This window comes from Myotis myotis, unplaced genomic scaffold, assembly GCF_014108235.1.
Source record: "Myotis myotis isolate mMyoMyo1 unplaced genomic scaffold, mMyoMyo1.p scaffold_m19_p_3, whole genome shotgun sequence".
Classification (NCBI taxonomy): domain Eukaryota; kingdom Metazoa; phylum Chordata; class Mammalia; order Chiroptera; family Vespertilionidae; genus Myotis; species Myotis myotis.
This window is the reverse complement of record NW_023416335.1, coordinates 188,850,739-188,866,282: the sequence shown is the minus strand read 5'-3', so window position 1 is coordinate 188,866,282 and position 15,544 is coordinate 188,850,739. Positions and strand designations below refer to the sequence as shown.

At 43.1% G+C, this 15,544-nt stretch overlaps 1 protein-coding gene across 3 annotated transcripts; it reads right to left on the bottom strand.

The window, feature by feature from the left end:
• Positions 1 to 2,257: 2,257 nt before the first annotated feature.
• Positions 2,258 to 14,876, bottom strand: MANSC1 (MANSC domain containing 1). 3 transcript variants are annotated; one of them, XM_036300357.1, is made up of 4 exons: positions 14,519 to 14,876; positions 12,713 to 13,032; positions 10,605 to 10,745; positions 2,258 to 3,622 (listed from the first exon to the last, which is right to left on the bottom strand). In XM_036300357.1, the coding sequence occupies exons 2-4, from the start codon at positions 12,933 to 12,935 to the stop codon at positions 2,733 to 2,735; spliced, it is 1,254 nt and encodes a 417-aa protein (XP_036156250.1). In that variant the 5' UTR covers positions 12,936 to 13,032; positions 14,519 to 14,876; the 3' UTR covers positions 2,258 to 2,732. The 3 variants fall into 3 exon arrangements, with proteins under 3 accessions (XP_036156250.1, XP_036156252.1, XP_036156251.1); XM_036300359.1 differs by lacking the exon at positions 14,519 to 14,876 and adding an exon at positions 14,283 to 14,470; XM_036300358.1 differs by lacking the exon at positions 14,519 to 14,876 and adding an exon at positions 13,755 to 14,226.
• Between the last annotated feature and the right edge of the window lie 668 nt (positions 14,877 to 15,544).

Below are 15,544 nucleotides of genomic sequence, written 5' to 3'. Positions count from 1 at the left end.
CTCTCATCATTGATGTTTCTCTCTCCCTCTCTCTCTCCCCTCCTCTCTAAAACCAATAAAAACATATTTTTAAGAAATTCTTCATGAGGTTGTTGTAGGAATGAGTTTGTATATGTACAAGTGTGCCTGGCACATAGTATATGTTTGCTTCACTATCAATGATAGTTGCATGCAGTAGCTCCAAGTTATCAAGTCCTTACAGTGATCCCTGAAAATACATCCTGCATATCAGATATTTACGTTATGAATCATAACAGTAGCAACATTACAGTTAAGAAGTAGCAACGAAAATAATTTTATGGTTGGGGGTCACCACAACCTGAGGAACTGTATTAAAGGGTCGCGGCATGAGGAAGGTTGAGAACCACCTGACCTGCATTCCAAGCAGGAAATAAGGAGCTAGAGGCAAAAGGGGCTTTCTTACTTGTGTGACCCTCACCTATCAAGGAGGATAATCTTTCCCAGAAGCCTCCAGTAGGTTTCCTTTAAGCTAGAAATGGGTCACAGGTCCATCCCTAACTGTACGAGGGGCTGGGAAGCAATCTGACACTTCCAACCTATCACAAATAAGGCAGACGTGGAGCTGGGGGTGGCTGTTGCGTGGATAAACTGTAGTGCCCACCACAACCTGGGAACCAAAGAGTTTCAAGGATGCCTCACTCAGGCAAGGCTCACTGAGAAACAAGAATGCAGCGGTATTCATCCAGGGTAGGCTGTGTTCTTCAGGGCTCATTCTCTTTTTTAAGAATCGCCTTTTAACCCAGGTGACTATCTTCCATTAACCACGGAGAGAGAATATTTTCTGAGCGGGGGAACCATTGTAGTGTACTCACCTGTACTAGGCTGTCACCGTCCCTTTTCACAAGCCAAAGGAGAGAGCTCATAGTTCAGAGCACCTTGTCTAAAAGTTCGGCTACGGCTTAGCCGCTAAATCACTGTTACAGTTCTTTAAAAGAACACAAATGCAGGCTTCTTTCCCCTCTGATGTCCCCTTGCAGCAGTCTCATCCGCTGTGTGAGGAGAGCTAGTCCACCTCTCAAAAGCAGGTCCTAAATCCAACGGTTCCCCTACAATCTACATCCGTCCCCAGTCACTGCCAGAGTTTGGCCCCATAGCATTTCTCATCTGGACTACAGCTAGGGCCTCAGGTCTGGGCTCCCCATCAAGTTTCCATCTCGAAGAAGACTGTACGCAGCAAGGAGAGGGAGAGGTCCAAAAGAAGCAGGAAAAAGCTCTTAAAAACACCCACAGAAAAGCCTTATTTCCACGATTTAGTTCCATCAAAAAGGGGGGGGGATTTAAAAATTCTGAGGCTCTTAGTTACTAATCTGATTCTGGCCTACAGGTGGCTGTTCAATAAATGCTTGTTAAATTAAATTGATTCAAGGTGTTATTTATTCAACCTACTTAAAGCTTATGTAAACCCCTTGGAGATTTGTGTCAAACTGTTAAGTTGGAAAATATGTGAAAAATACTATTTTCAGTAGACTAGCGTTCCTCTTAATGAGCTTTATGAGCTTAGTATAAGCCAGGGGGGAGGAGGGGGGGGATAGGGTTCCAGGAGAGGGGACTGGAAGGAAGAGATGAGGAAAGAGAAAAGCCTGTTTCTATCATTTCCTACATTTGCCTTCCTTGCTATACTTATTAACCACCTACTGCCCTCTAGTGTTCACTGTGTAAAGTTCTCACCTGAATTCCATTTTATCACCGGGAAGGGACCAAACCTCTGCTTTCGCAGATGTCAAACTGACCTAGGTGGCCTCCTGGCTTCTTAGCGACCCACTGTGACTTGTCTGGCAAACTCTGTATATTAAAAGCATTTCTCAGACATTTCAATAACTAATCAGTGAAAGTTAAACACACTAATCCTTGAATAAAAATTGTAAGTGCTATCTATTATTTCCAATGTTACTACAAATAAAGCCAAAAAATGAGTGTCGGTCAAATTTAGATAAGGATTTATAAAGAATATGGTTAAGTTCTAAATTTAAGAAAATTCCTATATTATTATTATTATGTTTAAAAGTAAATTAAAATAGATCCAAAGTAGATTTGGGCATCAGAACTGACTTACCATTGTCTCCATGTAGCCTAATATTTTGCTAGAATTCTCCCAAAGGAACCTCTTTGCTCATTGATGAGAAAAGGGGGAGGGGAATTTTCATTTTAATTTAGAACACATATTTTCATCATTTAATCATTTACTGGTGGGAATAAATGGAAAGTTATCCAGCTGGGCATATGACTTACAAGAATATTACTGAGTAACAAAAGATTTATTCAAATATTTAATTGGAGGGAAATACATCTGGAATAAGTTTCATTGGTATACATATAAAAGGAAAGTAAATCCATTAGAATTAATATCATAAGTAGATGACTTTATCTGGAACTAAAAATATTAACAAATTGGAGCCTAGAAGTCCTAACCATTTTCTCCCCCTTCCCTCAAAAACAAACAAACAAAAAAGTCATTTTTCAAATTTATATGGCAATTATACATTATTCCTTTAAGTAAAGCTTTGTTTTCAGCTAATATTTTAGAGACAGATCACTCCAATCACCTAATTTGCTTTCTTTCCCCCTTCAAAAAAAAGAAAAAAGAAAGTGGTAGGTGGCTCTTGACCTCCTTTAAAATACCTTCAAAAATCCTAGGATCAGCGAGTTAGTAGAAACTCACTGCGTTTGGGCTACTAGGAACCACATGAATTAAGAGACATGTAGTTTTGTTCTTAGATGTCCACATAGATCCCATTGATCAAATAATCAAGTCTCGAGTAACGTTTCCTACGGAGGGATTCCAAGAGCATTCTGCCCAAGAGGACAAGGCCTATTGTGAGGAACAGAACGCCAAAGAGCAGGGTCCCAATGAGGAGCCACTTTTCGTATGGGAGGCCGGGCTGACTTTCCGAAACACCGCGCTGGGAGGAGCCGCCTAAACTGGTCTTTTCATTTTCCTGGGGAGCAGTTTTCTTCATAGCGGGAGAACCCGCATTTGGCAAAAGAACTGTAGCAGGGTTAGGGACCTGCTCTGTGGTCACAGTTAGGTTGGAAATTTCTCTAAAGGGCGCCGTTTCTGGTGGGCCTTTCAAGTCTGTAGGTGCCTGAGAGATGGTGGTTGGAACTGCTGTGGTAGTCATGTGAGCTTGAGGTGTAACCACTGCACGTGTCAGAATGGTAGAGGTGACTGCGGGAGGCTGAGACCTGACTGTCGCTGCAGGCGGAGCTGTGGTGGCCGCCTGTGGTTGGGAAGACACAGACGGCATGGCTGGAGCACGGGTGGGGAAGAGAGCCCGGGGCTCTGGAGAGGTGGAGACGGTATGTAGAGCAGCAGCAGCTACTGTAGTGGGGAATGTCGTCACATTTTCAGGCAGCAGATGACCTATTCTTTGTCCTGAGGAAAGCTGGGAGCTCTGAGGATGCCCTTTTTCTTGATAAACAGGGGACGGTGTACTCACTGGACCAATCTTGAGTAGTTTCTCCACGTGATCTGAGGCTCCAAACTTCTGAGAAAATGTATCTCTCCATAAGGTACCTGTGGGCTTTGAATAACCTGTTGGATGAGGGGGTATGGGAGTGACTCTCTGGCTCACCAACTCAGGTTTGCCCAATGATGGAAAATCTGGAAATGACAAGAAAATATAAAGGAGACTTAAATGTATAAGGTAGGTTAAAAAAGACAAACATAGGCACTTGTTCAGTAAGTCCCACACTGCGGATACTTGACATTTCTTTGAAACTTGTGCAAAATGGAGAAATACAAACTGCTAAATCAGAACCTCTCCACCAGACGCTGTGGTTTATTGCTAGGGTGATGGGGCCGAGGAGAAGGGAATGTGTGGAGGAGGGTCAGGCAAATGAAGGAAAAGGTGAGAGGAGCAGGGACTCGAAGAGGACCTCAGCACGGGCAGCAGGAGATGTAGGAAGATGGAGACGCCTTAGGGGCCAAGGCCATGGAAGAAGGCTGGGCCAGGTGATGTGGCAGAGGGACCGGGAGGAAGACTGCCCGTGTGAGGCCAGAGCTCCTGCAGGCGGTGCCAGCTGAGATGTGATAACAACTGGGGAGCAAGCAATCCCTGGAGAGATTAACAGTGGGGACAGGGACAGGCAAGAAAGGTAGGTGGAGGCCATGGGACAATGGGGAAAGGTGGCGAATCCTCGCAATTTGCTTTGCCAAGGGGGAATGGGGAGGAGAACAGGGGGTTTTGGTCTCCTCAGGAGGCAGGGAGAAGGCAGGGAGGCCAAAGCAGTTGATGACATTTTTCAATTAAAAAAATTTTTTTTCAGCACCACACTCAGGGGAGAGAGGCAACCTGGGAGAGTTAATTTTGGCTCTCAAATATTAAAATTTTAGAGCCATTATCTCAGGTTCTGAGGATGATGAGCCCATATTTGAAATCATGATGGCCACATAAAGAGCAGAAAATCACACAGTCCTAATTCCTACTGAAGAGGAACCAGCCTCAGGCCCTCCTCACTCATGAGAAGGCTTAGAATGGTGCTCTTAGTCACACACGCCATTTATCACCGCTCAGACTGCAAAAGGTCTGTTAAAGCAATCAGGACAGGGAATGATCATTTGAACTACTCTGCTGGTTAACTAATCAGTTCACTTTGGTGAGAACTGCAGAAAACACAAGGAAGGAAGCAAAGGAATTTCCTAGCCTTTGCTGATCAACTCTCCCCTGTTCTCTTTCCCCTTTCCTTCCTCAACTCCCCTCATGTTGGTTTCTAAATGAGCTCTCACTCTCCTCTGTCCTAACAAACAGATCCAGAGGCAACTTCAGATCTGTAATGTCTGTGACCACTCTAAGCCTCACACCTCTAAGAGGTCCTTTGGAACTGTCACATATTAATCCTTCTAGGATAGGGGTTTGCAGCCTATGGTATGCGGCCCGAATCTGGGCTGTCACCTGTCTTTATATGGTTTGTGCACTAAGAATGGCTCCTACATTTTTAAGTGGCTAAGAAATAATATTTTGTGACATACGAAAATGACATGGAATTCAAATTTCAGTGTTCATAAAGTTTTATTGGCACACAACTATGTTCATTTGTTTACATATTGTCTATCACTGCTTTCCAACTACAAAGACAGAGGTGACTAAGTAGGACAGATTGTGTATGACCTACAAAAACTAAAATACTGGCCTGACTGAAAAAAGTTTGTAGACACCTGCTCAAGAATATTGTACTTTCCTCTAAAATAGAATTGAGTTGCCTGGAATTCCTCTTTCCCCCAACAATGCTGAAGAAAAGAGTTTCTGCTGCAGGTGACATCATATTCATAGACATAGCATCCCCATGAAATAAACAGCATCTCTATGCTTAGGTAGGATCAGATATTTGAAAAAAAAAAACACCCAGCAGTACTTAACATATTTCATCTTAAAATTTCAAAAAAAAAAAAGATTAAGGAAGTGCTCTGTGATATATGTGAACTCAGAACTTAAAAAAGGCCATTGACAGAAATGACCAAAACAGCTGTTTCTTTCCCAAGAAAGCAAGCATCCTATATAATAAAAGGCTAATATGCAAATCGACTAAATGGCGGAACGACCAGTCGCTATGACATGCACTGACCATCAGGGAGCAGACACTCAAGGCAGGAGCTGCTCCCTGCTGATAAGATTCATCTATTGGCAAAGATCCTAGAAACACACAGGGATCTTGCACACCTGGTTCACTGACCTCACCCACTTAAGTTTCTCTCAGTCATGGAGAGACAGGCCACAGAGGGAGTTGGGAAACAGTCCTGTGCCTTCAACCCCTCTTTTGATTTTCATTTTTAAGTGACTTCACTAGGTAAAAAACTTACGTACTGATTATTACTTGAAAACCAGCTGAGCAAAGACTCCCAATTTATTCTACTTTGGAATCCCCCTAGTCCAGTCCTTGGTAGACATGATAGCCCACAAGCTGACAAAAATTTAATGATGCCAAGCTGCAGTAGTTTTATAGGATGAGTAGAATGCACTGCCATCTTTCAAACTTTCAGTCTGTAAATATTAGTCAATCATTGATAGAAAATAGAGCTCATCCAGAAACACACCACCAACCAGGCATTTAATTTCGCTCCAAACAGGAGGTAGATAATTTACTTCTATGGGTAATCTCAATCCATCAACATGGGCAGATTCATAAACTGAATGACACACACAACTTGTAAACATCCTGTAAAATATAAACAGTCCACTGCACACTATGTCTGGGATTGGAGCCACTTTGCACCTAGCTATTAATCAACCTGCTCTGGGCTGATGGCACCCCCTGGTGGCTACCAGAGGAACTGTTTGATTCTAATTCCACCTCATTGCCTTTACACTAGCCCTTAAAAGATTTACGCACACGCCAAGTTCCCTTTTCTCTCATTTCCATTGGAGAGAATCTTTACCGTACACCCCCTCTTTTACAATACATGCATTATAAAAGCAACAACATTACCGAAGTATTATAAAAATGAAAATAAATTCAACTATAATTTCTGTTATGTTCCGGCCACTATTAACATGTCTGTATACCTTTAGTTTTTTTTCATGTAATTGAAAAACTGAATGTTTTTCACCAGAAATTTAAGTGAATTTGTTTATTTCTACACCTCAAACTCATGTTTTAGTGTCTGCATCATATTCCCTCAAGTGGGCCCATCATATTTTCCACCCAACCATACTCTGGCAGCTGAACATTTATGCTGCTTCTAGTTTTTCATTGTTTAGACTAATTATACAGTAAACAGCTTCACACCAATAGTTTTTTTTCTAGTTTTGATACTGTTTCTTTAGTGTAGATTTTATGGAAGTAGAATTGCTGGATCAAAGTTACCTATATATTTTAAATATTCTGCTTTACTTGTGAAATAGACAATAGACAAAGGGAACACACACGGATAGTGGGAGAAAGGACAGCATGAAGAAGAGGTCGTGTGAAGGGATAACAGAGGAGGAATGTGATGGCCCAGCTTCTACATGACGGGAGCTCCTGAGGGAGAAGAGCTAACGTTCCAATCCATGTCTTGAGCCCGACCTCTTTGGAAACTCAGACTGGAATATCCAGTTCCTGTGGACTCCACCCCTGGGTGTCTAACAGGCTCTGCAATGTCCCAGGTGGTCAAGCAGGAACAGTGAGAAGCCATGTCCACCCCACACTGCAGGTCCCCTGTGCTGTTAGCCAAGACCATATATAAACAGGCAGGGGAAGTGAAGGAGCCACACTGGTCACTCCCTGGCCACTGAAGCCCCAAAAGGGGGGGAGGAGGACAAACACTGTCCATGCAAGGTACAGTCTTGAGTGTTTTGAGAAACCAAATCTGTTCTATACCATCCACAGTCATTTAAAAATTATTGTTTTTACAAATTGTGGTAAAATACACATACAATTGACCAAGTGAACCCTTTTCAAGTGCACAGTTTGGTGGCAATGAGTACATTCACACCATTGTGCAACCATCATCATCAGCCATCTCCAGAGCTTTTTTTCATCTTGCAAAATGGAAATTTTGTATCTTAACATGCCAGTCTTTTTAGATTTGGGCTCACATCGTGATTATTATTTAAACAAATACTCTGTATAAGGGAATGTTTGATATATCAGGTTTTCCTGGTTCATGAACAAAACTCAGACACAGCCCCACCCAAGGAACGAAGCAGAGTCAGTGCCCAGGTGCCCTGAGCAGTATCATTCCCCAAAGTACTTCACATGCAACGTGATACAGTCAGGAGAGAGAGAGCCCTTGACTGCACTTTCCCTCCCAACCCTGAAGCCACTTCTCAAATCTTCCTCAGCTCAGTAGATGGTGCCACCATCCACCGAGACCAGCCGTGGGCAAACTACGGCCCGCGGGCCGGATCCGGCCCGTTTGAAATGAATAAAACTAAAAAAAAAAAAAAAAAAAGACCGTACCCTTTTATGTAATGATGTTTACTTTGAATTTATATTAGCTCACACAAACACTCCATCCATGCTTTTGTTCCGGCCCTCCGGTCCAGTTTAAGAACCCATTGTGGCCCTCGAGTCAAAAAGTTTGCCCACCCCTGACCTAGACACTCAAGACAAAAGCTAGGACTCAGCTTCAATGCTTTTCTTTTTCTTTTTAAAAAAATATTTTTATTGATTTCAGGGAGGAAAGGAGAGGGAGAGAGAGATAGAAACATCAATGATGAGAGAGAATCATTGGTAGGCTGCCTCCTGCATTTCCCCCCAGTGGGGATCGAGCCCGCAACCGGGCATGTGCTCTTGACCTGAATCGAACCCAGGACCCTTCAGTCCACAGGACCCCTCTATCCACTGAGCAAAACAGGCTAGGGCAGCTTGTCTTTTTCTTGTCCCCCACATCCATGCCAGCAGCAAGTCCTGTTAACTCTTCCTCTGAAACAGCCCCTATGTCTCCTTCTCTCCATCTCCTCTACCACCTTCCTGGTCCACCATGCCATGGCCTTCCACATGCATCTCACCCCCACTTCCTACCCAGTCTTCCCACTTTCCCTCTTGCTGCTGGGTCATTGTCCATTCCCAATACAGCCATCACAGTGAGCTTTGAGAGATCACCTTTAAAACACCATATTCCGCCGGCTGGTGTGGTTCAGTGGTTGAGCATCAACCTATGAACCAGGAGGTCAGGGTTTGATTCCTGGTCAGGGTACATGCCCGGGTTGTGGACTTGATCCCCAGTAGGGGGCATGCAGGAGGCAGCCAATCAGAGATTCTCTCTCATCGTTGATGTTTCTCTCCCTCTCTCCCTCTCCCTTCCTCTCTCTGAAATAAATAAAAACATATTAAAACAAAAACAAAAACAAAAAACAACCACGTTCCATACCTGCTTAAAAACTTCCAAAGGTGCCCTAGCTGGTTTGGCTCAGTAGATAGAGTGTCGGACTGTGGACTAAAGGGTCCCAGGTTTGATTCCAGCCAAGGACACATGCCTGGGTTGCGGGGCGGGCAAGAGGCAGCCAATCAATGATTCTCTCTCATCATTGATGTTTCTATCTCTCTATCCCTCTCCCTTCCTCTCTGAAATCAATAAAAATCTTTTTTTAAAGAAACAAAACTTCCAATGGTTTCCCATTATAAACTTAAAATAAAAACATCCTACCCTACCCTGGCTTACAAAGCTTTATGTGATCTCTCTGTCTTTCCTACTTCTGGCATATCACTCTTTATGTCCATGGTTCACTATGAGTCAGCCAACTGGAATATTGAAACAGGCTATTTCCTCTCCCTGGAAGGTCTTGCCATGATCTTTTCGCATCTGGGTCCTTACTGCTCAGATCTCAGTTTAGGGTTACTTCTTCACAGATGCTTCCTCTGATCACCTAATCCAGAGGGTCCACTCAGGGATTATCTATTACATTATCTTAGCTTAATTATCTGCATTGTACTTGTGTTACAGTTTTCTTGATTATTTATTTACTAGAGGCCCAGTGCATGATATTTGTGCACTGGGGGGATGGGGTCCCCTCAGCCTGGCCTGCACCCTTTAGCAGTCCAGAAGCCCTCAGGGGATGTCCAACAGACAGCCTGACTGGGCCTAAGCTGTCAGTCGGACATCCTTAGCTCTGCTGCAGAGGTGGGAGAGGCTCCCGCCACCGCCGCTGTGCTGGTCAGCCGTCAGCCGTCAGCCTGGCTTGTGGCTGGGTGGCACTCCCCCTGTGGGAGTGCACTGACCACCACGGAGCAGCTCCTGCGTTGAGTGCCTGCCCCCTGGTGGTCATTTTGTGTCATAGCAACCGGTCATTCCACTGTTTCAGTCAATTTGCATATTGCCCTTTTATTATATAGGATTATGGTTATTGTCTCTGTCTCAGAAGTGAGAAACTTGTTTTCTATATTTAGTGTTGTATCCGTGTATTCCTAGGGCGTAAAAAAGTGCTTAGCGCACAGATGATACTAAATAATACATGTTGTTTATTGAATAAAGAAAATAATATTAATAATCCAAGGTATAATAACAAAAGCTTTCAAGGAAATTTAATACTGAAAGCATTTCATCCTGAAAAATTAAGTCAAATTCTCACCAAGATATATCCAAATAATTATGTTATTAATTATTTTAGTTTATTTTCTGTATTCTGAAGAAATATTTAAGTTCCATGTGCATGGAGACTATATTTCCAATGCATTGCACAGAATTTATTACATGGTAGATGCTCAATTAGTATTTTTGAATGAACTTCTCTACAGGTCTACACAACAAAATCCACTGAGTTTGATTTCAGATCATGTGACTATAAAATATTCTAACCTAATGACAAATATACTAGAATTCTGTATAGTCACACAGGTCTTAACCCTTTCAAAACACTATTCCTGTGCTGCTGACATTGATCTAAAGAGGTGTTTTAAAATGGTTCCTGAAAAGTCTGTGCACCTTTTATCTTAAGAAAGTAAAAACAAAACAAAAAAACCTTATCACCCAGAGGTCTTTCACTGGAAAAAAAGCTGTTTGGTTTAAAAGCTGAACTGCAAATCATGAGATTTCCTGGTGTGCCTCTATATTTGTGACCTCTTTTGGCAGTTTTACTTAGACTCTTTTGCAGAAAATCTTTCACACGAACCAGACCCTTAAATAATTCCAATCACAAAAGAAAAAAGAACAATGTTCTCGTTACCTTTAATTATCCTGTAAGTCATAAGACCCTTTGCTGGTTTCAGTGGGCAGGCTTCCTCGCTGGGACAGAAAAACAGGTAGCAGTTGGGTTGTCTAGTTGTTTTTCGAGTGTCGAAGATCATCAAGTTACACGCTTTGTCCCCTGCAATGAAAGGTTCATAAGCATTATTGTGAAATAGGATTTTCTAAAGAGTACAGCAAGCAGGAAGAACCTCATTTATTTTGGTGTCCAACACAAACACTTTTGTTCCCTTGCTTGCTGACTGCTGAATCATTTCCTTTTCCTTAGTTTAGCCACTAGAAGCAACGTTTAAAGACATTGGATTAAAAACCTGAATTAAGGTAATTTTGGCAAAACCAATTTGTTAAAAATATATTTTTTAATTGATTTCAGAGAGGAAGGGAGAGGGAGAGAAATAGAAATATCAATGATGAGAGAGAATCATTGAACGGCTCTCTCCTGCACACCCCCTACTGGAGACTGAGCCTGCAACCTGGGCATGTGCCCTTGACCAGAATTCAACCTGGGACCCTTCAGTCCACAGGCCGACACTCTATCCACTGAGCCAAACTAGCTAGGACTGGCAAAACCAGTTTTTAACAGTGTATTTAACTATTTAGAAATAAACCTTCCATTTGCTAAAATATACCCACCAAAAAAATATATAGAAACACTGATTGTGCAATCTTTATACAACTCACAGTTGAGTTGGGACTTAAGAAATGGATCTAACCCTAATGATTTCATATAGCTCTTGTATCCTGAGGCGTCTCACACACATGTGAAGGCATGAGCCAGGTGTCCTTGAATGGAGTCAGTAAATTCAGCATCATACATAATATGTCTCCTTCCACAAAGAATCTGAGTAGGATATGGAATGCAAAGGCCATTTTTTATTTTTATCAGTGCCATTCTTCTTTTGGTTCTTTTTTAGTATTTCTTTTATTTCTTACCGTTTTTGCTTTTCTGTTTTCTTTCCTCACTTTTCACTCTTAACTTTCATTGCTGGCTTCTCTTTCTCTTACGTTCTCTCTAATTATCATGGACTACCGTTGGCTTTGACCTCAATCTGGTATAGTCTCACATCTTGGCCTGTGACCCTTCGGCCAAGTTGAAGGTTAAGAGGCATATAGGCTAATTATTTAAAATGCATGTTCTTGAGGGAATTATGCTAAGTGAAATAAGTCAGACGGAAAAGGACAAGAACCGGATGTTATCACTCATATGTGGGATATAAAACAAAAAGCAACAAAAAACAGTCCCGTCCCCCCCAAAATCAACTCATAGATACAGAAAACAGAATGGTAGTTACCAGAGGGGAACAGGAATGGAGAGGACAAAGAGGGTAAAGGGAGTCAAATATATGGTGATGAAAAGATATTCCTTCCTTCCTTCCTATATCACAACCATTATAGAAAGAAAAGGAAGTAAAGATCTAAGAGAAAACAGGATTTTGTTGGCTAATAAATCAAGTAAGAATCACTTGTCCAACGTTCACTAGCTCTTCTAGGCTCTGAGGGCAAGGCCTTGTCCATCTTACTCATTTGTTTTATCTCCAGCAAGGCATTAGGTGCTCAATAAATTTAGGTGGGTGTTTTTGTTTGTTTTTTTTCGTTTATGGAATTAGGGCCGGTTCATAAACAACTGAACAACATTGTTTCACTTAGACATATACTCCTCTTTTCAGGTAATAGGTTTGGAGCCTAAATTATGCAAAGGCATGGTTTAAACCTGTGGCCTTAGTTTCCTTCAGTGTCATATGAATGGCAGCTAAGCATTTAAATAGCGTTTTTGTTTCAATATCCCAGATACCTGTTAGAACCTAACTGGTGGTTCTCCACCTTTTTATACTCAAACACCTGGGTAATACACACACACACACACACACACACACACACACACACACACACACACATGCACACACATCAGTAACTCTGACACAGCTTAGGGGAGGAGAGGGCACACTTGTGAAACCTTGCCTGGGTGATTTTGTCACCTACCTTTCTACCTCATTGAGAATCACTAATATAAACTGTTGGGCCATGTCAACCAGTCACTTATGTCACAAAACACATGGAATAAAGGGTTGTCAAGGGACTATTACTTACCTGCTATGTTTTTTGTTGAACAGCAAGAATTAATGCAGTCTTCTTGAGTTAATGTATGTATGGGCTCATTGCCTCTGATTCCCTTAGTAAGAGATGACTGGATGTCAATGACCACATCTTCTAGACTCTGGGTAGGACAATGATGACTGGCAGACAGCCCGACTGTCAGGAAACCAATGATTATAAAAGTGCAGGTCAAGCGCCATTCTTCCCTGAAGAACATTTTAAATTTCACTATTAAAGTCCTCAAAGGTCAAGGATAACCCTTCCTGTGGTCTTAGTTTGCATCAAGAAGATTGCGCGGATGATGGAATTTCTCTCTAGACCAAAAAGAAAATCATTAGTGAGTTTTGTTTCTTTTAGCAAATCTAGAAAAGATGCATTTCATTTCCTTTAAGTTGATGTCAATGACTTACAATTCATAGGGCAAAAATAAACAAGTATTTTTATTCATATCACTTCTAAAAGATTTGAGACAACCTTTCGTTTAAAAACTTGGCAAATAACTAATAAACACAAACACATATACTATCCTGTCACTGCTTAAAAGCCGGCGAGTGTTTGTGAAGAAAGAGGTACAAACAGTAGGCCTGCCTCTGAGTTTTAGAATCCTTCCTCTTCTTGCCTCTCATTGTTTTATCTCCAAACAAACTGTGGTACATCCATACAATGAAATATTACTCGGGGATAAAAAGAAATGAACTATCAAACTACAAAGAGACATAGAGGAACCTTAATTGCATATTGCTGAGTGAAAGAAGCCAGTCTGAAAGGTACAATTCCAACTATATGACATTCTGGAGGAAGCAAAACGACATTGACAGTAAAAAAAAAAAAAAATCAGTGGAGCACAGGAGACTGTTAGGGCAGTGAAACTATTCTACATGACACTGTAATGATGGGTACATCTCATTCTATTTGTCAAGATCCATAGAACTGCACAATACAAAGAGTGAACTCTAATGTCAATAGACACTTCAGTAAGTAAAAAACAAGGAAATAGTTTAAAAAACAAACAAACCAGCACAAGTCAAATAGCTACCTTGTTAACTGTGATGTCCAACTTTTGAAACGATAAAATTATAAGGAATACTTATATTTCTCACATGCCAGTCTCTATGCTAAGCTGTGTTCTCCCTATGCAACATCGTTGTAGCTCCTGGACAGCGAGAAGTACTGAAGAATTTATCTCATTAAAAATACTCAACAACTATTAGATACGTTAATCTTCTATGCCATTGTTATTTAGGCCTTCAAGGTCTAAAGTCAAGTTCAATCTTGTTGAAAGATGCGAGGGAAAAGGATATAGGTGGGCATGAGAAGAAGTGCCTGAGCTTTAATGCCTGATTACTATAGTCAAACATATGTACACATAACTACTTCAAATATTGGAAATCATTTTACTCACAGCATCATCTATCTATCACCACATACGCGCGCGCACGCACACACACACCTACAGAGTATTAGACAATTAGTAGGTTTGATAATGAAGACGGGACACAAATCATACAAGAAAAAAAAAAAAAAGGAAAATTTCCCTTCCGTGGAGGACATGTTTGTCGCTCACTAAACTATTCTGCGGGTCCTGACAACGACGCGAGGCCCGTGCCATCTGCGACAGGTGCGGCCGGCCGGCCTGGAGAGCCTGCCGGGGACACGCAGCGCCGCCAGGATCCGGGTCAGCCTCCGGCGCGCAGCCCGCTCCCCCGCCTGCTCCAGGGCGGGTGCAGGAGCCTCGCCCCAGGCCGGGAGGGGTGGCGAGGCTGCCGGGGGCAGGTCGGGAGGAGGGTGGGACGCCTTTACCGGGCGGCGAGGGGACCCCGGAACCTCTGGGTCCACCCGTGCGTGGACGGCTCCCACGCGCTTGCGGGAAAGCAGCGGCGACTCCGCGCGAGGGTCTCGGTGTGCACAGCAGGGGATGCTCCGCAGCTCCCACCGGCCCAGCTGGTGTGTGGTTCGCAAGTTCCTGCTTCCGTCGCAGCAGCCGAAAGTTGGCGGGGGGAGGCGGGAGGAGGGTACATTCCGGCCCGGCAACCCGGACCTGCTTCCCAGCTCCTGCGGGCGCGGTCCTCCGGTACAGGCGCGAGAGGAGAGCCTCTCCCGGCGGCGGCTCCAGCTCCGGGCGACCGCGCTGAGCCGGGGAAAGAGCCCTCGTCCCACGCGCCCCCGCCCCACTCGCCCACGCGCGCACCCGAGGCCAAGGGCACGGTGAGGGGGCGTGGGCGCGGGCGCGAACCTCGTGGTTGCCTGAGGGTCTGCAGCTGCACCTGCTGGTTTCCCAGGGCCAGAGAATGCGCATACACACAGGATGAAAGTCAAACTACCAAAATGTATATACAGTGAAAAGTCGGCTTCTCGCCCCCCTGTGTCCTAATCTAGTTCCCGGCCCACAGGCAACCACTGAGCGCAGATTCTCCACGTTCAAGAATTTACAGTGCATTCTATCCGGGGCATAGTTATGAGAACCTATTTCGATAACTGGAGGCACGGAGGGTCCTCAGTTAGAGTTAAAGGAAAAAAGGTTAAAGATTCAAGATTGATATTATGGTAAATGATAAAATTAAACATCCTTCTCTTGATAAGAGTTCAACTTGCATTTTTTCCCCCTATTTAGCTAATCCTGAGAGTTGTCTATTTATGAGTTAAATATTTTGTGCAACTCAGGGAAGACATTTGGGGTTCTGCAGGATTTATTGTATATAGGCATGGATAATGATTAAAAATAAAATGGTGTCTGTTATAGTTGTTAAAATGATATCCCTGCCCTGACCGGTTTGGCTCAGTGGATAGAGCGTCGGCCTGTGGACTCAAGGGTCCCAGGTTTGATTC

Excerpts from the sequence above, each read along its gene's own strand:
- MANSC1 (XM_036300357.1), bottom strand. The coding sequence starts at position 12,935 with ATGTTCTTCAGGGAAGAATGGCGCTTGACCTGCACTTTTATAATCATT. Across the intron at positions 10,746-12,712 it reads TTCAACAAAAAACATAGCAG|GGGACAAAGCGTGTAACTTG; the intron begins GTAAGTAATAGT and ends CTTTCATTGCAG. Across the intron at positions 3,623-10,604 it reads GACTTACAGGATAATTAAAG|ATTTTCCATCATTGGGCAAA; the intron begins GTAACGAGAACA and ends TGTCATTTCCAG.